This window comes from Falco biarmicus, chromosome Z (assembly GCF_023638135.1).
Source record: "Falco biarmicus isolate bFalBia1 chromosome Z, bFalBia1.pri, whole genome shotgun sequence".
Lineage (NCBI taxonomy): Eukaryota > Metazoa > Chordata > Aves > Falconiformes > Falconidae > Falco > Falco biarmicus.
The window spans coordinates 12273574-12300935 of NC_079311.1; the positions used below are offsets into that span (position 1 = coordinate 12273574).

The window sequence follows — 27362 nt, forward strand, 5'->3', positions numbered from 1 at the left end:
ACAATATGCTCCTAGCTCCAAGCCCTTAGCTTAGCAACTGGAGAAGCGTTTTCTTTCAGCAGGGTGTCACAAAAAAAGGTCTTTCTTTCCTTTGTATTTCTCACTTGCACTGTAAAAAAACCTGTCGAAGTTCAGGTTCAGTACTCATCCCATGTAACTGGGACACAAGAGTAAGTTTAAGTGTTTGGGTTTTTTTCCTTCCAGGTTTTTTTTTTAATCTCCTTAAACTAGTAAATTTTCCCTCTTCAGTTTCTTTAGAGCGGGAGCTGTACATCTTCCTGGGGCTGACTTCACACACCAGGGCTTGCTGCCAGCAGGCAGGGCAGTCCAGCAGGTGATAGGAAGCTGTGGGTTGTTTGGACAATGAAAGGACTTTTCAAATGTTTTCTTGATCTGGCAATACTGCCACAGGATGCAAGCAAAGGCTGTCTTGTGTGATGGCATGTTATCAAGATACCGTTCTGCTTTGTGAAATCTAAACTAGCCCTCATGAGCAGCCCAGCACTGTTGGGCATCTCTTTGGCTGTGCTGTTTGCTGTGCAGGATGGTGAATGCCAAGGTGTGGGTTCTGAAGAAGCATTTTGAGGGTTTCCCCAAAACCAGCGACTTTGACCTTGGAAAAGATAGAGCTGTCAAACCTAAAGGATGGAGGTGAGAGGAGTGCCACCTGGGTTTTTTTCCAGAGTTTGTTGATTGATGAGGAACGGCTGTCCGTCTGTAGAACTGTTTGTATGTTTCTCTGGCTTGGATTTTCAAAAATGGGTTAGCACAGCTTGTGACAAGCCATGCACCTTAGGCAGAGAAAGGCGAATGCTTAGGAACATGTGTGCTGATGGGTTTGCTGGGTTTTAAGGCACTTGACTTCCAATAATACCCTTAGAAACAGCGTCTGAGCTCTTCTAACTCAAGCAGCAGCAGCTGCAGCATGCTTTTCACAGTCTCACAGTGCCTAATCACACATGGTGCTCGGTAGCAAAGGCATTAGAATGTGTTTGCAAATAAAGCTTACTGGAGAAAATTGCCGAAGCAATAGGCCCCTGAAACTGACCACCACAAGGAAACAGAATTTGTTTAATTTAGAAAGAGAGATGTGAACCATGACACAGAGGAAACAAGGTAACTGTAGTAGAACCCAAACATGCTTCACTGATGAAAGCTTTTCATATACTTCATCCTTTTCATATACTTCATCCTTTGGAGAAAGCTGGGCAAGATATCAGCCTCTGGGAGTAGGTTTTCATCGGAGTTTTCCATGCTGATAGGGAAGGTATTGAGGATAGTGCCAGGGGAGAGGAGAATGACTGGGGTGGGAGTGAGCCTGCATCTTGGAAGCTTTGGCAATGAAGTCAGTCTTTCATTTTAAGAAGCAACGAGTCAAGACTGCTATCCATATTCAACATCTATTTTTTTTACCCCAGTGCTTGTCTGTTATATTTGACCTGTTGTGACAGCAAGAGAGAATGAATAAAAAGAGAAAGAAATGCACATCCTGTGTTCCTCTCTTTTGAAAAGGGTAGGGAATATGGTAAGTTATTATATGCAAGAGTTGTTGATAAAAGAATGAACCTTGATTTTTGACTTCACATGGGCATTCAATACCATGCTGTCTTGAACCTCACCCCACCACTTGTCCTTTACAAAATCTACTCCAGTTTAGCAGGTGTGCCAAAGAAATTGCATTGAAGTACTAGTTCTGTTTACAACTTAAAGGTTTGAAAGGTGATTTCTTCATATATATACTTTCAAGTGTTTGTGTAGCATGTACACTTCTATAGTGTTCAGATGCACTTAAATATTTCATGCCTGTGGGTATTTAAAAGCATGGAGTCATTTCCTCCTTCCCATTTTAATTCCTACTACAAGAAAAGGCAAAACTTCATATTAGAGCAACACTGTTAAAGGAGATGGCCTTTCTTGTTATGTTACATTGCCTTGATTATGCTTCCTGCTTACTCTGAATAATGGGAAAATATTTATATCTGAATATATTTCTAGCTTGTATTAGCTAGACCACTGCAGCACAGGCAATGGAAAGTATTTTTAGGTGGAGATGAACAGCTGAAACTGCTGTGTGAATGAGAATTTAAATTAAAATTTGTTTAGCGATGTCTTTCACAAGAAGTAGTGGTATTAGAGACAGTAAAGGTGGATTAGGCTACCTAGAAAAGAGCCTAATGCTTTGTTACAGCAGCCACAGTCGTGGTTTTATTTGACCGGTGGCAAGGTTTCTTACCGCCCTCTGCTGGCTGAACCATGGGAAGGCATTTTATATATGGGTCGAAGTAAGTTAGTGATTTGCTTATAGGGGCTGGCCTCTTGAGCCTTCTGGGGAGAGAGGAGACAGGTAAAGAAAAATGGGGTTGAGAAGAAGCTAGCCTCCTAAAGAGACACTACAGAAAGTGTCTTCTGTAACAGCACAGCAATGATCCAGACAAAGCTGATGAACATAGTAGTGGCTTCTGGTAGTTTTTTCCCTAAAGGATGATGGAATGAATATAGGGGTTTTGAGCTGTCAGGAATTCCTGTTGCTTTTGTTGAAAGACTGACTTGTGGAAACTTGCGGCGAATGAAGAGACGGGACGCAGCTTGATGCAAGCAAGTTGTCCATTTATTAGTGATTTTCTTACAATTATATATGTTTCTACCTTCTACATATTACACACTGATTGGTTAAATCTTAAGCGTAAAAAACACTGATTGGTTGATATTTAAGGCACACCGTTAGAACAATAGGTACTTACTAGTTTATCTTGACCTAGCAATAATTTCTATTCCAAGGTTAGGGAGTTTCTTTCTACGCGGCTTTCTTGATTACATATCGGCGCCATCCGTTCCCTTATCTGGCTACTTGTTTCTCTGTCCGTCTGGTTGCCTCCTCAACTGTGACGGCTCAGGGGTCTGCAGTTAGCTTGTTCCTTTGCTCCCAGGGCTTGTGCCCTACAAGTTCTAACAAGTCTCTATTCATCAGGCTATCAGTACTTGGACTCTTGTCCTTGAGGCCTTGTCCTACATCTCCCCCTTCCTGTTGCACAAAAAGAACCTCTGAAATCGAGCAAAAACAAGGCACAAGTAATAGAACAAATAAAAAACCAACTAAGACATATTATCAATGTCAAAATAACCCACTGTCTCTGTTCCGTACAATTTTACAATTTCCCCTTTTTGTTTTTGAACACCTAGTACCAGGTTTGCCATGTTCTGCAGGGCCCTTGCAAACATGACAGCAACCAAGGCAATAGCAAACAAACAATACTGCCAATTGAGCGAATGGATGCCAAAAAGGCTGACATTTTATCAGATTTTGATAACATGTTGCTGCAATGGGGCGCCTAAAATCCACGCAGCACATACCATCAAAATCCTCACAGCCATGTCCTTGAACCAACAACAAAAAGCAGCGGCAATTTTGACTCACATGCTTAACTGCCTACCAAACAAGGTGATTTAACTCTTTAATGCTTTCCCTGCTGTTACTCTGGGTAAGAGAAGAACCGCTGCGACACGTTCCCATCATAGCCTCCTACTACATTAGTATCTACGGAAAGACAATTATCGACAAAGTGTAAACAATATCAGCTTCTTTTGGATTAACATTATACATAGGTGGAAGGGCACACCAAACAAGAACTGGTTCAGTCAAAAAGTTTGAAACACCGCATGCCTTCTCTGAACATACCTCTGGGGTCATTCCCTTCATTCCCTCTCTTTTTTATGCAAAGAGAAACACTTTCACCATAACAGAGAAGCCCCTATTTACATCTCTGAGCCCGGACCCAAACCGCAGCTGTATGCTCCACCAGGCTCAGGGCAGAAATCATTCATGCAGTTACATAGCTATATATCACTACAAGCATGCAGACACCTATTAAACACTAGATAACCATGTTTATCTTTCCTAGTCTCCTTCACAATACCCAGCTGTTCTCTCATCTCTTGTTAGGTCAAATAATTCTCCAGTTTCCTCTCCTATCTCTCTTCAGACATTCTCTATCCTCCTCTTTTTTGCTTGTTAATTGCGAGGAGGCAAAGGGTGTGTGTAGCTGGGTGACCATGACCTGCTTTAAGTTACAATCAACTAAACACTGAATACAGAAAAAAAAAAAGCATGGGAGACATAAGGCAAACATCAATAAGGTGGTTAAAGATAATTATAATAAATCCTGTAATACTTTTGAGTCATGGCCCAAAGTTTCCCAGCCGTGAGAAGAGACCAAAGGCATCCCGCCCCTGGCTCTGTTGCAGATCTTTGTTTTAAGGCTTTTGAGTTTTGTATACTTTTGTAAATTAATACACAGTGGTCACTCAGATTCACGTAACACATCCTATCAACGTCTTCACACTTGTGTCCCTGTGCTAATAATAAAAATCAATAGCAACTCGGTTCTGTAGCAACATATGATGGACAGAATCAACATCTGTTAATAAGCCAGAAAAAAAATAGTATTTGTAGTATTACTTTGTTTAGCAAGCTAGCAGCCTAATTTACTAAGCAAGTTAAAAGCATGTACTATTCTTACAGAAGAGATTAGAGAAGCAAAAATCTGTTATGCTGCATTCCAGAACTCAGCCTGAGAATTAGTCTGCTGTGAGTTCTGCGTTACAATCATTTGACACATGTTGGGGTTGCGATTGTGAAAGTTGCCCGTTTACAATTTTCATTGGCATTATCACAGCTAGTTGTTTTAAAAGCAACCCTTGAGCTTCCTGATGTTCGACTTGTTGCAAAATATTCTGAAGCCAATCAATCAAGTTAGTATTAAAGTTAGTGACTCTCTAGGACCCTGCAAGACTGTGGCAAGACTCCCGCATCCTGACTGCCTTAATAGCCATCTCCTTCATTTGCAAACAGCTGTCCCTGGGATACCTTGCCTGAGTCACAGAATCGGCACAGTTAATTGCTCCAGCCAACTGCTCATAGTTAACAGCAATTCCCCGATTAAGGTTTTCAGTCAAGGCCACTACACATAGCTCACAAAAATCAGATAACCACATCATATACTGTATCAGTTAGTACCATACAAAGCAATGACTTCCAATCATGCAGTGTGAGTGTATAAGGCTCTGCCATCGCTTCAAGAAGGGACATAGCAAATGTATTATAAATCCTCCCTTCCCGCACTGCTTTGCTTAACCCTTTAACAGCCTCGTATTGCACAGGCTGCCACTCTGCAGGTTGATTTGTCTGACAAAATACTGAACATGCCCTAGTGACTCCCAAAACCCATCACTTAAGTGTTTCCCACTTGCATTCCTGCCACCAATCCCTCAGACCCCCTTTCACCCTCCCCCAAAATACAATCAATGCATCAGGAGAGACAAGGGGGTGGGGGAAAGGTCTAGCTCCTTTTCCAGATCTATAGGACCTGGATCAAAAGGTTTATCAGTGTCAATGGAATCATTGTCCGAGTTGTCCTGTTCCCATGCTTGGTCCTGTGTTGTGAGGGTCGCTGCAGTCAGTGACAGAAGCTTTAGGGGCAGAGGAGGTGTGGACAGAATCGGCATCGTTGACAGTGTGTTGAGTCGCGCTGTTGGTGGAATTTACAGCCTCCTCTAGTTCAGTGCTTACACTGTTGGCGGAATTTACAGCTTCCTCTGGTTTAGCACCGTTAGTAGAATTAGTCCACACTGGGCAAAGCGTAGTCAGAATTTGCCACCAAGGTGCTAAATGCATTCCCGACACGGAGTTCCCCTCTGCGGCAGCATCATACAATTGTCTGCTGACCGCTTTAATTTCTTTCAAAGTCTCTAAAGTTTCTTGACTGCTCGCCTGTCTCAATGAGTACAGGTTTCTAAAGCTTCTTAAAATTTCTTCAAATATTTAAAATCTCTAAGGTTTCGTGGCTGCTCACCTGTCTCGATGAATACAGGTGTTATCCTTGGGGTTTAGGTTGTCCGCCTGGTCCAGACAGCAAGACGATCGTTCAGCCAAGCCGTCTCCTCCAGAACGCAGCCCTCTTCCACGAGCTGTCTTTTTTAACGACCTGTTCCGTCCTTATTCTTCCAAGGTTTCGGAACACCACCATAGGGGTCACCATTTGAGGAGACTGAGGCACGGACTCCCGGATCTGACTAGAAGACCCTTTATGAGTCCATATACGTCTCTTTCTGGGGACGAAGCCTGATTCCCCGTTACAGATTTCCCACAGCTCACCTCTCAACTCCGGAGGGATTTCAGGCCGGCTCCTGCTTCCTTTCAGCAGATCATTCAAAGTTCTGTGGGATTCGCTGCATGTCGCTCAGTTAGGCGATTCCAGAGCCCTTCACGTTAGATCCTTAAACGGATCACGTCGGGGTCACCAATTTGCGGCGAATGAAGAGACGGGACGCAGCTTGATGCAAGCAAGTTGTCCATTTATTAGTGATTTTCTTACAATTATATATGTTTCTACCTTCTACATATTACACACTGATTGGTTAAATCTTAAGCGTAAAAAACACTGATTGGTTGATATTTAAGGCACACCGTTAGAACAATAGGTACTTACTAGTTTATCTTGACCTAGCAATAATTTCTATTCCAAGGTTAGGGAGTTTCTTTCTACGCGGCTTTCTTGATTACATATCGGCGCCATCCGTTCCCTTATCTGGCTACTTGTTTCTCTGTCCGTCTGGTTGCCTCCTCAACTGTGACGGCTCAGGGGTCTGCAGTTAGCTTGTTCCTTTGCTCCCAGGGCTTGTGCCCTACAAGTTCTAACAAGTCTCTATTCATCAGGCTATCAGTACTTGGACTCTTGTCCTTGAGGCCTTGTCCTACAGAAACTATGCTTTACTGCACTGCTAATGCCCAGGAATTTGCCTTGTCTTTTGTTGCAGAGTTGCTGCTTAAATAGGTGTTTCTCAGTGTTGATACTTACATGAGGTATTTTTCTTCTTTTTAAATTGCTGGCTAAGATACCTCATTTGAACCCCCACTTAAACCTCAAAACAACACGTACTGGGAGCACCCCCTGATGCCAGAGTCCCTGGTGCCTTTGTCTGCTTTTGATAAAACTTGTGTAAATTACACGACTCCCAGTATGGAGCTGTGCCAGATTTAGCCAGGCATTGGGATAACAGGGCTGCAGCCCTAGACTTTTCTTGGACCCTGCTGTTGTTCCTTGTCATGTTTCTTCCACTGGAGTGCGATGGGGTCAAATGAGACTGCAGCCCTGTTGCAGTAGCTGCTTGTATGTGAGGATACATATTCTGAGTAGGAAATTGCTGATATGCCCATATTAATGGGTAGGTGGTAGTTCAAGCACAGGTAGACAGGAAGAAGCCTGGTGGACATTGGTGTCAGAGATAGTTCTTTGAAGTCTCAGCCTTCTTGTAGTGGTGGACCATGCTGGGAAGATTAGTGCTACTGTGACCCTTGTATTTGGTCAAGACAGGGTGCTCAAGTAGCTGGCTAGGGGAAGCATCCAGGTATGTCATTACAATGGCAAGCTCTTTGCAATCTGTTCAAAGATCACTATTTATGCTGTCTTTCCAGGTCAGCTACTACTTCATAGTGTATCTGGAACAACATTAAAGTTGCTTACAGTAAACCATCTCTGCCTGTGTTACAGTCAAAGAGACATGAAGGAAGGGGGCATAATGATAGGCACACAGCTTGCCAGATAAGAGCTTCAGTTCTTGTTATCCATACACATGCAGATCTCAAAGGAATGTACTGACATTTGAGACATCTGCAGCCTGCACTGACTATTCTTGGCTTGAGTTTACATACTCACGCAATTCTGTATTCTTATCTGTAATTGGTTAGAATGTGTTTTTCCCTAAGAGCCTCTTTTGCCTTCTTGGAGAGCATTAAGTCCTCTGATACAAACTATATGTTATTTTTGGCAATAATAAGAGAAATTTTTACAAGCAGAGGTATGAAGGTCTGACTATTTTACTTGCCGTGTCAGCTTCATATTTTAAAATCTGATGTGCTAGTAATTGCATGCCCTAAACCATGCATGCTGCCTACCCCAGTTGAGAATACCTCATCATCACCTAAGATACAGCTCTAGCCAAACAGTTATCTAACCTTAAATCCATCCTTTCCTGAGGTTGTGGTTATTTAGCTACACAGATGTTTGCCTTTTTCAGCTTGTCCCTGCTGTGCTGCCTCCAGGTTTCTTCCCAGAAACCTCTGTGGCCTTTGACTCTTGTGTTTCCCTGCAGTAACACTGAGAGTTGGGAAAAATGAACAACCAACCAAGTCTTCTGAACAAAGGCCAACTGTTTCCACCATTTCAAAGCTGCTTACCTACCCCTTCCCGATGTAGTTTTCCTGTTGGGCTAAGAGAGTTGAATTTTCATCTGGAATAGAGACACGGCAAGTATGAACTTCTCCCTATTCTTAGATACTGCTTTCCGTCTGGTTTTGTTACCTCAAGAGGTTCCATCTTCAGAATCTTCAACATTTAAATGAGGTGCAGGTGTCTGAGAAGGGAACTGCTTGTTACAACCTAACTGTGACTTCCTTCTTTTCCACCCTTTAATCCCGCATCCCCTTTCCTGCCTTCTAACTCACAGAAACCTAGCCTGAATTCATACCAGACCAGTGTTAGTAAAAAAAAAGTCAGCATCCATGTGGGAGCATTGGATTTGTTGTGGGCAGGGCTGAGTCTAGAATCATCTTGTCAAATATCCCCCTGGTGATGGGAGATTGTGGACATTCTAGAAAAGACATCTGAAGCCTTCAGCATCTGTAGGTATGGGCTAGATGTCCTGACATGAAATACTTCTTTTCCCCTGCACCACAGGGCAACAGGAATAAAGGAGGAAAGAGCCAGTAATACCTTGTCTCTGACAAGGTATTATTATTTTTTTTTTGTTTGTTTCTTCTTTTAAACAAGATTGTAAAGAGCAAGAATCCTGCTTTCACCGTGGGGGCCTTTGTTGTGGCTGGAGGACTCATTTCATCTCTGATGGGAAAGACCTACAACTCCTTCCTTCCAGTTGGCTGGAATCACTCCCCAAATCTCTGACGGTTGGGGTGGTTGGCATGCCAGGGTGAGTTTGGAGATGCAAAGGCAACTATCCCCTGGATTTTGCTGTGCAGGATGTTTCTGCCTACCTGTATGACCTTTCCCCCCTCATCTCATTCCACCAGCGTGTTGTCTGGTCACTCTGATAAAAAAAAGTGTGCTTCTGAATGCCTTTACCCTGTGAAGGGCCTGAAGTTTGGCCCATCCTCTAGATCAGAGATTTGCCTTGGAGATTATGGTGCCTCTTGATGCCACTGTGTAGATACCACTGTATATGCATTTATGCCAAAGTATTCTGTTAAGGGAAGGTTGCTGGCTCAGCAAAAGGCCTTAACCTTTCGATCTGCTCAGGATTACGTTGAAAGACTTTTGCCATATGAGGGACAAGATGTCTGAACTCCTGAATTACAAAACTCTGATTCAGTGTTTAGCTGTATGTTAAACAAACCTGTGCCTAAGGTTTGGGGCAATCTGACCCCCCCCCCCCTCTACAGCTGTTAAAAGTGACAGATGAAGGGACTTCCCATCAAGGGAGCGAGCCCGGGGAAGGACGAGAAAGAGAGTGGATGGCGAAAAGAGTGCCGTTATCTGAAGCTCTGCAGAAAGAAGCCTCCGAGGGAGGGAGGGAGGTCTGGCTGCAAGAGGGGACAGGCTGATGGAGCGCTGCAACCCACAGAAAGCTGGTTGAAAGTGGGACAAAGGCAGCTGTGGTGGTGGGAGATTGTGACCTCCGACCCAAAGAGCCCCCCCGAGGGAGGGCAAACCCCGGCCTGGGGAGCACGTGCAGGTGGTGACAAACTCCAGCAGCGCTATCGGAGGGTGCACGCCGGTTCGCATTAGAGGCGAGAAACTCGTAACCAGCCCTGTGTGTGAATGGAAATGCGTATGTAATGTACTAGCAATGTGCAGGTACTCTGCTGCGTATAACGTGTATCCTCGAGTAACTCGCAGAGCACGCTTGGGGGAAACATTCCCCCATGCTCCCAGCGCTGTAATAAAGACTGCCTGTCTTCTAAAACTTCAGATCCAGTCTTAGAGGGTTTCTCTCCATGAACAACACTATGGTTTCATTTTCTGGTGACCCAGATGGGACACTGCTATTGAGCATCAGCGGATCTGTGGGATCACAGGAATTCCAGCTGGCACCAGTTAGGGATTCTCAGGGAAGACCTCTGATCCCCGGACCAAAGGCTCCAAAGCAAAGTTCCCTGGTAAGATGTAAGGCATTATTTCTGGGCTGGGATACCTGCCCATAAGGCGAGCTGAAAACCCCGCTGAGCTGGGTTATTGAGGGCTTTCCTGGAAATAATCTGTCTGGTAAAATTTCTGCCTGACATACATAAGTGTATATATATATATATATATTTCTGTCTGATATAGCGCACTCTGAATATATTTATATACATGTATATTGTTATAAGATTTTAAGCACAATAAAAGAAAATGGGCACCCGTCAGTCTAAAAGGCGTATTTTACAGAAATCTCCATTGGGATATATTTTGGGACACTGGAAACAAACAGGGGATTGCTCTGGGGGAAATGTTAACTAAAAGCAACCTACTTAAATACTGTAGGCAGTGGTGGCCGTTGTATAAACTGGATGACAAGGAAAAATGGCCGATGAACGGCACTTGGAAGTATAATACAATGTTATAGCTGATGCTGTTTTTAAGGCGAGAAATGAAGTCAGATGAAGTTTCATATATATGCTGATTTGTTTTTCACTTTAAAGAACCACCCTGAATGGCAAAAAGAGCATGGTATAAATTTAGCTCCCAGTGATCCTTTTGTCTTAGCTTTGGAAGAGGATAAGAACAGGTCTTTGGAAAGGTGCTGTTCTGCTTGTTGGATAGGACAGAGATGTTTATATGAACAAGAGGAGGAGGATGATACTGAATCAATGAATGCTCCTGAGAGACATTTTAGACCTAGAGATGATGGGCCTGGCGAAGCAGGGAAACACTAATGGGTAGTGATCAGGAGAGTGGATAAGGGCTGGGGGCAGAAGGTTTTAGCCCAGTAGCAGGTCAAACAAGGGCCAAACAGAAGTTACACAGGCTCCCTTGTGCCAGGCCGTGGGAAGTGAAGGACCCATTACAGTCAGGGTCCCATTTTCAATAACAGTCTTGGATAACCAGTAAGCAACCTCTGGAAATTACATGGATGACTCCAAGAAAGTGGTTAGTGTGTTTGAAATGATGGTTAAAACACAGGATCCAGACTGGAAGAGTATAGAAGTGATAATGCAGGTTTTGTTTGGTAGTACTGAGAAGGAGATGACTCATCGAGCAGCTAGAATACATGTGGAAGCTCAGGTTAACTCAGGAACCTTACAAGGAACTGTGGAGCATCATTTGCCTTCTGTTGATCTGAACTGGAACTAGAATATTAACAGACTCAGGCAAATTTTGACTCAATATCAGAAATGGATTTTGTTTGGAATTTGAAATGCTGTGCCTAAGGCAATAAACATGTCTAAATTGCGTGAGGTTAGGCAAGATAGGAAAGAGTCCCCACAGATTTCCTGAATAGAATGAAGGAGGTAACCTGCAAATATACAAATATTGACCCTGAATCAGAAGAGGGACAAAGTCAATTAGTCCCTCTATTTGTGGGGCAGTCCCCAGATGATATTAGAAGAAAATTTAAAAAATGACAAGGAAATGATGCTCGAGATTGGGGAAGGTTGTTGCATGTTGCTTGGATTGCATATAGAAATAGAGACGGTTGAAAGGAAAGAGTAAATACTAGACTGGTGGTGGTATTGGAGGAAAATACTAGGATCAGAGGAAGGGGCCTTGGACAGGGTGGGCCACCAAGAGGCAGTCCCTGGCCTGGGTCTTGGCTAGGTGATAATCAGTGCGCATGGTGCAAAAGGGGTGGACACTGGAAACAGAAGTGTCCTCTTAAGAGTCGGACCCCCGCTGCAACCTTGCTCCCAGTAAGCCAGGAATGAGGGGAACTGGAGGAGTCTCTCCTAGAAGAACCTCTGCTTCTGGGAAATCAAGAAATTGAGGTTTTGGTAGATACTGGGGCTACTTACTCTGTTCTGAACACTTTAGAAGGGGATCTAAGCCATAAGAACATAAACATTGTTGGTGCGCCAGGGACCTGTGAAATAGCCAGTTTTTAAACCTTTAACAATGAAGTTGGGAAAACAGTGGGTTACTCATCAGTTTTTATATTTTCCAGATTCTCCAAAACCATTACTAGGGAGAGATCTACTTGAAAGACTAGAAGCAGAAATCTGATTTAAAAGGGGGGAAATAGAAATTTTAATTCTAGAAACTAAATATCTTGAGGCAGCAGCTTTGTTGTTACAGGATATGTCCCCTGAAAGGAACAAGATAGCCCGGGAGGCTGAAGATGCTGTGATTCCTATTGCATGGGCTGGAGAGGTCCTAGGAAAATACAAAAGGGCAAAAGCAGTAAGGATTGACTTAAAGCCTGGATCATCCCTGGTAAGAATTAAATTATATCCCCTAAAACTAGAAGTTAGGAATGGGTTGGTACTGATAATTCAGAAATTCTTGAAGTACAGCTTGTTGGTGGAATGCAAGTTGACGTACAGCAGCCCTATTTTGCCATTCAAAAAGGCCAACAGTAAAGATTACCAATTGGTGCAGGATTTAAGAGCAATAAATCAAATAATTCAAGATATTTACCCTGTAGTAGCAAATCTGTACACATTGTTAACAACCCTTACAGGGGAACAGGGATGGTTTACAGTTTTAGATTTAAAGGCTACCTTTCTCTGTATTGCCCTGGACATCGGAAATCAGGAGCTTTTTGCTTTTGAATGGGATAACCCAGAAAGAAGAAGGAAAATGCAATACACTTGGACAGTTTTACCACAAGGCTTTAAAAATAGCCCAACAATCTTTGGAAATCAATTGGCAAAAGTGTTAGAAATTTGGAGAAAAGAAAACAATCAGGGAACAGTGCTACAATCTGTGGACGATACTCTGATTGCAGCAGAAACTAGGGAACCGAGTCTTTCCCTGACCCTAAACCTTTTAGTTCCTTGGGAATTAGTGGATATCAAGTGTCAAAGGATGAGGCTCAAATTATCCAGGATTCAGTTATGTATTTGGGGTTTGAAATCCTGAAAGGTCAATTGGGATCTGGACAGAAAGAGGCTGTTTGCCACCTCCTGGAGCCTAAAGCTCTCAAGGAGTTACGGGCATTTCTCAGCGTGGGCAGGTGGTGTCGCCTTCAGACAGCAAATTACGGATTGTTCGTGACCCCTCTGCAGGAACTGTTGAAAACTTCCCACAGTGGGTATACTGACTGGACAGAAGAGGATGGAAAAGCTGTTTTCAAGTGGCTGAAGTGAGCTCTGGTGGAGGCCCCCACATTGGGATTACCTGAATTAGCAAAGAGTTTTTGAACTTTTTACCCATGAGGGAAAAGGTATTGCCTGGGGAGTTCTGGCGCGATTTTTAGGGCCTCAGCAGTGAGCTGTAGCTTATTTCTCCAAACAGCTGGATTATGTGATCTCGAGATGGCCTGGATGCCTTAAAGCAGTAACAGCAGCTGTACTAGTGATTCAGGAGGCCCATAAGTTCACCGTGGGGCAGAAGATTACTGTGTATGTACCACATGTGGTAATCACGGTATTAGAACAAAAAGGAGGACATTGGCTGGCCCCTAGCTGAATGTTAAAATATCGAGTGGTATTAGTAGAACAAAATGACATACGTCTTAAAACTACTTCAGTTATTAACCCTGCTGTGTTCCTTTTGGCTGACCACACGGAAGGAACCCCAGAACGTGATTGTTTGCGGACTATTAGAGGAAGCCTACTCCAGCTGACCAGGTCTCAAGGCTGCTCCATTAGAAGAACCAGATTGGGAGCTGTATACTGATGGCAGCAGCTATGTCCAAGAGGGAAAGCAATTACCTGGATATGCTGTAACTACTATTGACAAGGTAACAGAATCACAAGCTTTACCCCCAGAGGTCTCTGCTCCGGAAGCCGAAATGATTGCCCTTACCAGGGCACTGGACCTGAGCGAAGGGAAATGAGCCCACGTACGGACAGATTCATAGTATGCCTTTGGAGTGGTTCATGCACATGAACCTATTTAAGAAAGACAGAGGACTATTATCTGCTCAAGGAACTGTGATCAAACATGCACCTCAGATCCAGGAATTATTAAAGAGCATTCAAAAACCAGTGGCAGTTGCAATTATGCATTGCAAAACACATCAGGCAGGTAAAACTTCTCTGCAATTAGGAAACCAATTGGCAGATATGGCTGCAAAGGCAGCTGCAGAAAAAGGTATCCTAACTCTATTACCTGAAAAGGAAATAGTCCTGCCAGATGCACTGTTAAAATATGATAAAAAGGATAGTAAGTTAGTAACTAAGTTGCAGGCCAAAGAATGGGTAAAGGAATGGGCAGTTACAGCCACAGAACAATTGTTTCACCTATAGTAATGAGAGAGATAGCCCAGGACATGCATAAGAACATACACTGAGGAACTCGAAATTTAGTGAAAAACCTCTGGAAGACAATTATAAATAGAGCCATGGCAGAGATTATCAGATCCATTACAGGGAGGTGTGAAATATGTCTTAGAAACAATCCAAATACTACTAGTAAGCTGATCATTGTGGGGACTAAGGTAGGAAATTCTCCTGGAGACTATTGACAAATAGATTTCACTGAATTACCCAGAAGAGAAGGATATTGATACATTTTGGTTTTACTCAATACCTTCACTGGATGACCTGAAGCTTTCCCTTGTTGAACCAACAAGGCAAGGGAGGTAGCTAAAATCCTGTTAAAAGAAATTATTCACCAGTTTGGTATACCTTTAGGAATGTCATCAGCTAATGGGTCCCATTTTATTGGCTGGAATCACAAAACAGTTGAGTAAAATTTTGTTCATAACCTGGGACTACCCCACTCCATACAGACCACAATCTAGCAGTAAAGTGGAGCGTATGCACTGTACTCTTAAACAACAACGAGGAAAAATTTGTTGGGAAACATCTATGACTTGGGTTCAGGCACTGCCTCTGGCATTATTAAGAATAAGAAACCAGCCTTAAGGGAAGGGTAATTTGAGCCCATAGGAATTGTATAGACAGCCCTATCAGGCTTCACATACACCTTGTGATATTCATATAATGGGGGAATTAACTTTGAAAACTTATTAGTGTCTTTAGGGAATGTTTTGCAGGAACGTCAGAAGTACGTGACAACAAGTAGACCCTTAGAACTCAATACACTGGCTCATCCTTTCCAGCCTGGAGATTAGGTGTATATCAAGTCATGGAATGCGGAACCTCTAACAGAAAAGTGGAAAGGACCACATCAAATTCTTTTAACAACCTGTATAGCAGTCAAGGTTTGGGGCAAAGGACCCTGGATACATCATTTAAGAATTCAACTAGCTCCATCATGGACAGCAGAACAGCTGGCCCCTCTCAAATGAATAAAATAACGAAACAGGATTAATGAATGAAGTTCAATGAGACAACAGAGAATTATATATAAATTGTTAAATCAACAGGTATAGGCATTTGTAGCACAGTATAGTGTTTTCTATTTAAGTAGTTACTAACAAGTTTTGTTCATCCTGCTATTGATCAGAATAAGCCTAAGTGAAATACAGGAAAATTTGGTTAGGAAACTGGTGCAAGGGTTCGGAAGAATGAGAAATCTGACTAGCATCACTGCTTGCGTTCCTGTACCTCAGGCTGTGGGAGACCCAGTACCTTGCAGTGTTCAATTTTGAATGGGTAGATAATGTCACCGACAAGGCCTGCAAAGCTGCGGTATCTTATTTTCTTGACAGAAGGGGCCAGTGTCAACAGCAAGGAAGCAAAGTCCTTCAAGATCCATTGATCAAAGGAAATAAAACTCTGTTTTCACCAGGAACTGGTGAGTCTCTGCTCAATTCACAACCCCTAGATTTAGGAATCGCTTCAGGAAGCACTGATATAGTGCAACTTAAAATTCTGTATAGAAAAGACTACCAAAGGAAGTAAAATCAGCCTGCCAGGATGTGAAAACTTAGAGGTCCTCAAAACATGGTCTAAACAAACTGAAGGGCAATAAAGTGCATCTCGTATGTTCAATGGTGTTTTAAACCATGTATAGTGTGACCCTGCTGGAATGGAACTGCACTAAGGTTATTAATAAAGCAAAACCATGATTTTTCAAGAGGGATTCTGCGTAATGAATACCTGTAAGCAAAATCAAAATCAACAAAAATCTTGTTCCCTAGCACTCTCTGCTCCAAGACTTTTAGTATGGGCAAGTGGAGATGGATATTGGACAATTAGACCAGAGCTTACAAAAATAACTCGACCAGTAACCTTAGGTTTACTGACCTTGTGCCCCACACGGAGAGAGAAATCAGTCAAATCTAAATATTGAGGAAAAATTAAAAGAGCTCAAAATGCAGAAGAGCCATAGCATGGACCCTCCACTTTGGTACTAGTGATCTGGGGACTTGAGAACTTGATTTTACCGAGCTTGATGGCACTGGAGAATAGATACTTGCTAGAAAGTTTAACACGGCAAGTTGAAACACTAGCTAAAGCAACTGAAAGAGCATTCAAACTGATAGATAAACAAGTACAAGCAAATACCAAAAATACTTTAGAGAATCAGATAGTGTTAAATTTATTACTAGCCAAAGAACATGGAGTATGTGAGTACTTAAAAGTAGACACTGAACACTGCTGTTCACATATCCCACATGACACTGAGGGTCTCCAGAAACATCTTGAGGAGATGCAAAGTTTTGCAAAGGCCAGATGAGAATTATAGGAAACAGCAGAAGGAATCTGGCTTGATGAGCTGCTTCAAGAATTAGGTGGGTGGTTAATAAGAAGATGGCTAGCTAATCTCTTGCAAACTGTAATTGTTATAACAATCATTGTAGTATTGTTCATAGCATGTAGCTATATAAAATGGAACCTCCCTGGAAAACTATGTTGTAACATGACGTAATATTACAGTTATCTGATCTAAGTGAGGCTTTTGATTTTGAAAAAATTCAAAGCCTCAAGAAAAAAGGTGGTGGTGGCGGTGGGGAGCTGAATGATGCCACTGTGTAGATACCACTGTATATGCATTTATGCCAAAGTATTCTGTTAAGGGAAGGTTGCTGGCTCAGCAAAAGGCCTTAACCTTTCGATCTGCTCAGGATTACGTTGAAGGACTTTTGCCATATGAGGGACAAGATGTCTGAACTCCTGAATTACAAAACTCTGATTCAGTGTTTAGCTGCATGTTAAACAAACCTGTGCCTAAGGTTTGGGGCAATCTGACCCCCCCCCCCCCCTACAGCTGTTAAAAGTGACAGATGAAGGGACTTCCCATCAAGGGAGCGAGCCCGGGGAAGGACGAGAAAGACAGTGGATGGCGAAAAGAGTGCCGTTATCTGAAGCTCTGCAGAAAGAAGCCTCCGAGGGAGGGAGGGAGGTCTGGCTGCAAGAGGGGACAGGCTGATGGAGCGCTGCAACCCACAGAAAGCTGGTTGAAAGTGGGACAAAGGCAGCTGTGGTGGTGGGAGATCGTGACCTCCGACCCAAAGAGCCCCCCCGAGGGAGGGCAAACCCCGGCCTGGGGAGCACGTGCAGGTGGTGACAAACTCCAGCAGCGCTATCGGAGGGTGCACGCCGGTTCGCATTAGAGGCGAGAAACTCGTAACCAGCCCTGTGTGTGAATGGAAATGCGTATGTAATGTACTAGCAATGTGCAGGTACTCTGCTGCGTATAACGTGTATCCTCGAGTAACTCGCAGAGCACGCTTGGGGGAAACATTCCCCCGTGCTCCCAGCGCTGTAATAAAGACTGCCTGTCTTCTAAAACTTCAAATCCAGTCTTAGAGGGTTTCTCTCCATGACCGACTTTATGTTATCATTCTGCTTCAGAAGTTGTAATAAGATAGGAAGAGAATCCAGGAGGGGCTGGAAAGAATCCAGTTTAATCTGAATTAACCTCAGTAGAAAGACTCAGACTTCACTGGCACCTGGAGTAGTCTGCTTTTCCTGATTGGGCTCTTCTGCTGTCACCATATTTCCAGAATTGCCCCCCAAATGGCAAAAGACAGCTGTCGTATTGTGACAAAAATAGAGGTCCTTTAAATTGCACTGCAGCAGACAGAGCTGCAGTGCTTCAGAATTCCTGCTTGCTGCTGCAGTGTCTGTCATCTTCTTATGTTTCTTCTCTCTTTCTCTGTAGGTTGTATTAGGAGATCTGGACTTGGTCAGTCTTGTTGACATGGAAGACTTTCAAAATGATTGCAGTATTGCGTGTGATGTAGAACTTCTCAAATTTCATGCATCTTTTCCCAGACAGCTGCTAAATGGATTCAGTTCACCCTTTCAGTTTGGACCACGTGGGAAGCTCTAAGCTTGAATTTAGAAGTTAGAAGAAAAGTTTGTTTGGATTCTGTTCCAGTTGATCAAATTGCTTCAGGAAGCTTGCAGAGCCTGATGTCATTCAGTACTTATGCCATCAGTGAAACATGCCTGAGCTGAGCTTCAGTGGTTCCTAAAACCGATTACCGTTCATCCAGTCTCCAGGAGCAGCGTGTCCATCAGTTCAGCAAGGTTTTGCCACCATTTTTTCTGCCAGCTTTGATTTGTGATGAGTATCATTTAATCTTTGCCTCAATCTGATAGATGCCAGCTGGCTACTGACCTCTGTCTAGCTTGCATTTACTCTCTTTTCCAGTGTGTAACTGACTTGCCACCTTAGAGTTCTATGTGTTTCTCTTCCAGCTAGAAAACTGTTTTCACCTAAAGCAGACTTCTGCCATAACATACTGTTTCCCAGTAGTGTATCTGGGTTTTTTTCTGGGATGACTGTAAAAAAGCCAGATTAAGAAGTTTGGGTTATTTTTTTTATTTTATAAAGAATCAGAAAAACTGAATCTTGTTCTGGTTGTGACGATATTTTAATTCAGTGTGGTCAAGTTGCATCTCTGTGTCTGGTATCTTTTATTCCTCACTTTTATTCCTTTCTTCGCAGCATGTTTTGGTCTGCTGGAGGTCTGCAAGATGAAGCCAGGAGAGACGGTGCTGGTTAATGCTGCAGCTGGCGCTGTGGGCCCTGTGGTGGGGCAGATTGCTAAAACTGGGGTGAGTGGCTTGAATTGCTCATACTTGCTCCTCAGAAGGCTTGCCTGGGAGACAGGGGAACAAGGTCATGGGTGATCAGAAGGGTAAGCATCCTGAAGGCATGCCTTACTGTAAGGTCTTGAGATGGGACAAGCTGCTGATGTCATAGCAAAGCTAGTTAAAATGTTTCCTAGAGCTCAGAAACTTGTGTGGCGAGTACTCTAAGGGTGCAGCACTCTCCAAGTGTCAGCCTGTGTTGTGAGGGGTTATTTGGAAATGTTTTTCCTCTTTCCTTGCAGGGTTGCAAAGTGGTTGGCTGTGCTAGCTCAGATGACAAGGTTGCTTATCTGAAAAGAATAAGCCTTTAATTACAAGACTGTTACATCTCTGGATGAAGCACTGCATAAAGATTCTGATGGCTCTGACTGTTTCCTTGACAATGTGAGTTCAGAGAGAGGGTCCTGCCCTGAGTAGACCATCATTTTCCTTAAGCTATAGCAGGAACTCAGTACTGTATATATCTAATTGAAGACTACACCAGGAACTTATTATGGAGTACCATCTAGCTGAGAAATGGCCTCCACAAGTGTGCTGCTCTCCTGTTCACTTCCCACACTTACTTCTGCAGCTGACTTGGGCAGTAGCAGAACAAAGGTGCAAAGGCAAAGCTGGACTGTTGGCCTTGTTTGTGAATGGAGAGAGAGAAGCTCACCTTCACTCTCTGGAAAGTATGACACATACTGTCATGAGTCCCTGGTCTGTCATAATCCTTTGACCATGGAGGTGAGGGTCACAGTGAACATTTACCTGATGCTGAACAGAGAGAGCTCCAGTCCACTCCTGGCCCCACCTTGGACCACAGGCAGTTCTCTGCTGTTGCTGGAAGGGGCTGAGTGTGGACAGCCCCACCTTACCTGATCTAGGTGGCTACACCAGTACCTGTAAACACAACAGTTGCGAGGCACACTTGTAAAATCGGAGGAGTGGCTTCTGAGCTCTCCTAAGTACGGCTGGGGTTTATGGGGACTGTGGGCTGTTCTCAACAGGCTGTTTGAATGTGATCATCCTGTTTTGGAGGCTAAGAGAGTTTAACAGTACGGATGCAGTCACACAGTGTCAGTTCACCCTCAAGCCAGTACACAAGTGCTGGCTTTTTGAATTTTCTAGTACAACTAATGTATGCATTATACCTGACAATATAGCGCAGGGGTATTAGCTGAGACACTGGCCTAAAATTCTCTGGTTAGCTACTTGGTTTAAAGGGCATCCATCATCACCCCTTTAATAGGTCTTTCAACAACCCATGGGCAATGGCACTGTAGTTCTGTGTGGATTGCAACACACTTGCCTTGTCCTGACAATCAATGTGAGCACAAGGTGCCAGGGCAAAGCGCTTGCCCCTGCAGCAGGAACTCCTGGTTGCTTTGCCTTACCCTTCCAAAATTCATGTCCTGTGCTGCTAAGGTCTTAAATAGGTTTTATGATCACATCCATTCCCTTCCTTCTCACTTCCAATTTTTGTGCAGAGCCCTCCACAGCAGTAAATTTTCTCACAGCTTTTCTCTATTAAAAGCTTCTGAGCACAAGCGTATCTCTATTTGGAAGAAGAGAATCATTAAGTAAAAACTTGACATCAGCATGGTGTGAAGAGGTAAAAGTGCAGAACGCTGTGGGGGAAAAGCAGAGGTGGTGGGTGCTTCTTAGGAGAAGGGAACTAAGGGCAAGTCCTGCCCGATGCTTCCAATCCAAGCTTTGTGAAGAAGCAGATTTGGAATTCAGACTGATTCCCTGTGTCCATAACTAATTTTTAGAACAGTGAGATCTAGCCCTCACAGGTGTTGACTAAGTGTAAGTGTTTCTGCAACCACCAAGTCTTTGGAGTAGTGGAACTCACCTCTTCACCTCTTGACTGAACCTGTTGGTGCAACAATGCAAGGTTGGCAGGTTCTGGCAGTCAATGCCACACTTTATTGTCTGTAACACTGCATATGCTCTTGTTCTTGTAGGTGGGTGGAGAATTTGCCAGTACTGCTATCAACCAGAGGAAGAAATGGAAGGATTGCAGTCTGTGGAGCCATCTCTCAGTACTATGACGCTGTGCCTGCTTTCCTGTGACTAAATTTATTTCCTGTTCAGTGATGGCAGAAAGAAAGACGTAATAGGTGTCTCTTGACATTTTATTGGTTGTTTCCATATGCCGTTTGAATATATGTACGTGTGTACATTTGGGTGACTAACCGCTGCCGCTGCTCTGGGACAGTGGGAGTGTGGCCACACTCCCTGTGTGTGCATGCACTCATCCTCCGTTGTGCACACTCATATCAGATGGAGAACATCAGCTGATTAGAAATGAAGGAGACTGAACTACTGAAAACAGCACTCCCCAGGGCTCTAAGCAGATACAGATCAGTAGAAGACAGGTGTGGTGGCATGATGCCATTTACGCAGTATGTACTTTCAGATGAGAGGATGGATTTCCCTTGGGTTTTTAGATGAGGCATCTTAGGCTTTGGGGTTTTTTCCCCTAAGATTTCAGCTACTGGTGGAACTGCTGGGAAGTGTGGCTGAGATGAATTATTGACTTTCAATAGCACCAAGTTTTCCGGATTTGCCTTCTAGAAGGAATGGGAGGTCTGAATTCTCTTTGACAACTGACTGGCTTTGGACTCCCACATTAGTTTGAAAATGGGACAGGCTTTTGAGAGTGGAGAGTCTATCACACATTTTTATGATTGAGGGAGCTGTTTTTTAATGTGTATAACTTTTTTTGAGATTTAGGAAGAGCATGAGAGCTTGGCAGGCTATCAAACAAGCTGTCAAAATAGGATTTCCAGGATTCAGCTAAAGCCCCTCAGGTGAAGCTCAGGCCACTTCTAAATGAAACTATTTTCAGAATTGTTGGGTGTTTGGTCCCACAGCCTTATGGATCAGGCCTTTGTTTCCCTGGGTGGCTGCCTGTCCATGAATCCTTGGGTTTTTGCTCTGGAAATTCTGTTTGGAAAAAACAGCAGTTGCTTCTGGCTGGAACAGTGATTCAGCAGTCTTTACTGGCTAAAATATCACTTTATACATTGGGTCTTATTTTAAATGAAACTGATATTACAGATGGTGTGATGGTTCCTTTCTCTTGCAGGGCCTTCCATGCAGGTTCCAGTGATCTTCAAAGACCTTTGAATGGAAGGGTTTATTGTGACCCACTGGAATAACTGCTGGGAGGAAAATCTGAAAGCGCTGCTAAAATGGGTTGTGGAGATAAGGGAGGAAGGGGTAGTTTTATGTAAGGTGTACTCACATCACAGCTTGCCTCTTTGCAAGCGTTCTCTTGTCCTAACTGTTGAGGTGAGGTCCCAGTGTGATACTTTGCTTCCACCTGATTGAATTTTTGAGCCTTTTGGGGTCACTCAAACCATAGTGAACATGCCTGATCCCTTCTGCTTTGTTTGTACTTTGCCTTGTGGACTTAGATATATTCCTGAAGACATGTAGGCTTTGAAAAAAGATGCTTCCAGAGTAATTCAAAACACTTCTCTAGCAATGAAGAGTCATATTTAGAGCAGTGCCTCTATTTCTCATTCAGAAGTCTCCTTCTATTTGTGGTATGAGCAAGGATTTCCATTGTAGTGGTGTGCTGAAATTACTGACAAGAATGGATGTTTTTATGGAATTGAGAGCTGGGCTTTAAAGGGACTTAATGGGGAATTTCTGAAATTTTATTTTTCTAAATGGATGCTGAGTTTAACACTTGATTCATGGCTGTGAAAAGCTTGTGGGTGTGAACACTAAAGGCTAAGAGGCTCTAGCTTTTACAAACATGGGGATTTGGGATGGCTCAGCTTGTGACCATTTGGGTTTGCAGTTCCATACTTCCCTACAGGTAGAGACAGGTCTGGCTTTGTGGCAATAATCCCCTACCTATCCATTCTTCGGGGACCAAGTAGCAGTGTATCTGTCTCGGTGTGTTTTTATAGCAGTGACTTTTGCTCCTTGTTATGACTCCAAGTAGAAAGCTGTGCAACAAAAGCTGATCCTCACAACAGCCTACCTAGTTTTAGTTACCCTGGTGCATGCCAGCTTGCATGTTTCAGATGAAACGTACAAGCTGGAGAAAATCTGGTTGCAATTTAGTCCCCAGAAGATGGTAAAAACTAGGCATCTGGGGAATGAAAACTCAGCAATTTCCTGTCTTACTTTTGACAGGGCAAAGTGAAAGTGCCATGAACAAGTTACTGAAGGATCTGAGAATGTGCCAATGGCTTTCATTGGAATGTTAAAGGGAGAAAGTCTGGGAAAAGCCATTGTAAATGTCTGAAGATTACATGTTCCTGGGAGACTGGCGGAGAATACGATTCTGTTAAGTGTTTTTAACTCACCGATTGAAAGGTATTTTTCAGTCTTTTTGCTGGATGTTTGGTGATGATAACTTCTGTTAATAATTGGGCTAGTAGGGGTTAAGTATATGCCCGTTGCTTTGCTCTTGAAGAACTTAAAAGCTGCTACTCAAAGCTACACAAAAAAGTGCCTTAAATCTGCTGAACTTCATCAGAACTGTAACAAATTTAATAGTAGCTTGAACCTTTCCACAAGTTGGCTTGTAGAAAGGAAAAAAATTCTAAAGGCTTTGCCAGCAGATGGCACATCTCATGACTCATGTTTAACCACTGATTTGGCCCAGAACCTGGCCCAGAGGGACTTTTAACTAATATTGAGGAGCAAAGAACAGGCTACCACCACCTGGGGGGTTCCCAGCTTCCTCCCCTTCCCCCTTTCATCAGGAAATGCACATATCTCAGTTATTCTGAGATTATGGGAAGAAAGAATAACTCTGTTAATGGATGCTTTCCTTGTGTTATAGTCCTGTTTGTGGAATGTCCTCCACTACCTTGTGGTTAACACAGAGTGGCTAAAATATTACAAGCACTTACTTATCCCAGCAGGTCTCCCAGTACAGGTGATATAGATAGGCTGCTTATTTCCTTGAGTAATTTGGCCACTGGTGTCCAACTCTGGAGTTGATTTTGCCATCCTGTTCACCCTGGCTTTCCTGGAAGGTGAGATCAATATGCTTGCCCTAGCCATGCTAAATTGGTGTCCAGGACCCACACGGCACCAAGCGAAGGAGACAAACAGATTAGCAACAATAAATACCTTAGATTTTTTGAAAAAGCCAGAACAAGCACCTGTTACCAGGGGATATAGACAGGCATTGAAGGTGATCCATCTTCAACGACTGTGGCGGACTTCTTGGTAGTTTTTAGGTCTCATTATCAATCTGTGAAGAGGGATCCCAAGTGGCCTTAATGAGTTGCAGAGAGATGTCAGTCAGAATAATCCTGGCTCGGCCTGCTTTCTCGTAAAATACTGACCTGTAAGCTCCCCTCACTGTGTATAGATTTCATACTTCATGAATTGTAGCTGATTTTGCAAGGCTGTTTTATGCTCACAATATAACTTTTTTGTAAAACCAAACTCCACCCTGAACCTCTCAGCTTCACTGGGGAAGGTAGCTATTTCCTCCCGAAAATCCAAGTTCTTTATTACACACTGGAAACACTGGAAGCATGTGAGTAATGACAGTAATATCCCTTATTGTCTGCCACTGTCTAGAGGTCTTGCAGTAGTTTCTCACTGTGAGCCTGGTTGTTCTCTAAGTTCTAAAGCCTATGGAGAGACAGCTGAATTTTTCCACAGTGTTGATGAAAACAAAAAGGGAGTATTAAAAACATAGTTTGTTTTCTTTTTTCCTTGACAGTCATGGGAGTGAGTGTTGGTAGCACAAGGAAGGATGAAGTTCACAAAAACCCTTTGTATTTTTCCCCTCTAGAGAAGCAGCTAACTCTACGAGTACAGTCGGTGTAATGAAGTTGAACAAGGTGCCAACGCCCAGCAAAGGCAAGCAAAGGCGCAGCGATGTATTGCTGGGACAGGCCCTTTTTGCCAATACATGATCATGTGTGCTTTTAGGCAGAGCACTGGTGGTGCTGTGGAGGTGAAGCTAATCCTCCAGCCAGTTGCACAAGGCCTGTGAGTGGCAAATACTGGCTGCCGACACCCTTCCTCTAACATTATCACTCTGCAGCTGAGCCTAAAGGTTTTCCGGGAAAGAGTGAGCTCTTGGTGGCCCCAGTGGCTGTCAGGTGTGCAAGATGTTGCCTGGGGCTAGGTCCCCAGCACTGCATCGGTCCTCCATTGCATGCATCTGCAAAGGTGAAAAGGCTCTGCCTAGGCTGCAGGGCCTGCAGCTGGGGCTGTGCCGATAGCCACCTCTGGTCTTTTTGTGCTGCTTTTCCTCAGTCCACGTGGCTGTATCTGTTCCACTACCTAAGTACGTTACACTTACTTAGGAAGTAGGCTTGACAGTGGGATTTCTGAGACTGTTTAGGGTCCCAATTCATTGAGGATGTAATGTATGAGAGCAAGAGGAAGAGTTTATTTCATAATCTTAAACGTAAACAGCTGCAGGCTTCATCATCTGTTGACTAAATAGCTCTTTATTTATACGTATCATTACTTCTAGAGTAGTGGTTTAACCACTTGATGCCTTATGCTTGCTTGTGCAAAATGAAACAGGCTCTAGGTTAGAGGTGTTCCAGTAATAAATATTGCAATTTTTGTCTCCTGTTCTGGGGCTGGTGGAATTAACCTGCCTGAGCTCAGGACACAGTGGGGAACAGCCTTGAGGAGCTCTCCATGGCCTGCCACACCAAGGGTGGCCTCAGGGAGCCCTGGAAATCGCTGCAAAGAGCTGTGGGTTGCTGATACCAAGGAGCTATTCCTGGAGTGCATTGATGTCGGCTGAGCTTCTCTCATGGTCATCCAGGACAGGTGTCCACAGGATGGGTCAAGACAACATGGCCCAGCCACAGCATCCATTCTCATTTGACCCATTCCCCAGCTGAATCAAACCCAACTTTAAACCCCCCCCAGCATCAGAGGTGTACCCGTGATGCAGCCTGTATTGAAGCAAGCAAAACATACCTCAGATCCTTTGCCCTCACCTTATTCCCATGTCCCCTGACTGTAGCTGTTAATCGCTCACACCCCAGCCCCCCCCAGCATCAGCTCCAAATACATCCCTCCCTCACAGCTTAGCTTGCTGCTGGCTATTACCTGCAGCATGGGGAGACTCCTCCTGCCCATATCCTCAGCTCCTCATCACTATCTGATCACGGGCTCTGCTTCCTGGTTAGCTGAAAGCCTCTGGGGCCATCGGGCTAGGTGGTGCTAAAACTAACCACTGCATTTCCCTTATCGGCAGGCCTCACAGTTCTGAGGACTGTTCGTGGTGCCAGCCATTGCTCTTCCCCCAGGCTCCTCTCCCAGAGGAACTAAAAACAGATGTGAAGTGAAAAACCAGACTTGATTGCTTCCCCGAGGAAATGCCATCAACTGACTCAGGTGGAAGGGAGATGAACTTGGTCTAAAACTCTTCCTCTGTGGATACAGTTGGACCCAATATCTGGCTTCTCCACTCCACTACAGTCTGTTCACACCTCTGCCACATCCACCCCACCCTCGATGCTCAAGTTCCAGGAGGCCAGGCAGATGGTGCCACATGGATAGCAGGAACCCACCCCTCATGCATTCTCCTCTAGCCCATTACCTAGAGGTACTACCATGACACCAGTGCTGTTAGAGGGAAAAGCACAAGGCATCCCCACAGCCAGTGTGTGTCTAAGTGTATGTATAAACGTAGACAGTCACCGCCACCTTCTGGAGACCTGCATCTGTCACAAATTTGTCTTTACCAGCTGCAGCTAGAGCCAAGGCTTCATATAGCCCCCATGCATTCTTCACCACCTCTTATCTACCAACTTGGACCATCTTTCCCTTTCCAGAAGAAAAACCACATTTCACATGGATGCACTTCCTCAACATCTCCAGAAGAGTTTTTTCCCCCACAAGTTCCTCTAACTCACCCAGTTGATCCTTACCAGATCTGGAGGCACCTGGCTGGGTGTACTTCTCGTCTGTGTGAAACCTCCATTGAAAATAAGGATGCCACAGTATGGTTCAACCTCAGCACAGCTAAACTGAGTACCGTGCCCACTGCCTCTCCAGAGCTCCTTATAAGACTCTTCTTCCTGCCTTAGCTTTGTGCTTGGTCTTCTGACTGCAGAAGACCCACAGCTGTAGCAGTCTGTATACAAGTTATTGCTTCAGATGAAGAGCAGAGACTCCGTGCCATGGCTAGGCTACTGCTAAGTCTGGTGCCCTCACAGTCCTGCACTGCCTCTTGTCAGTGTATCAGGTTTACATGGGAAGGTTTGGTGTGGGGTGGTGCTGGGGGTCAGATTCCATGAGAAACTACTACCAC

The 27362-nt window shown here is 44.0% G+C and overlaps 1 protein-coding gene across 1 annotated transcript; it reads left to right on the forward strand.

Moving 5' to 3' along the window:
- Positions 1-26438, forward strand: PTGR1 (prostaglandin reductase 1). Its single transcript, XM_056325108.1, is given in 14 exon segments — positions 1-613; positions 615-651; positions 6814-6859; positions 7539-7598; positions 8825-8868; positions 8871-8986; positions 11710-11713; positions 18960-19069; positions 19348-19406; positions 19408-19489; positions 21055-21098; positions 21100-21155; positions 22179-22318; positions 23253-26438. Coding segments are annotated over 14 exon segments (972 nt in total). The 5' UTR covers positions 1-544; the 3' UTR covers positions 23358-26438.
- The last annotated feature ends 924 nt before the right edge of the window (positions 26439-27362 follow it).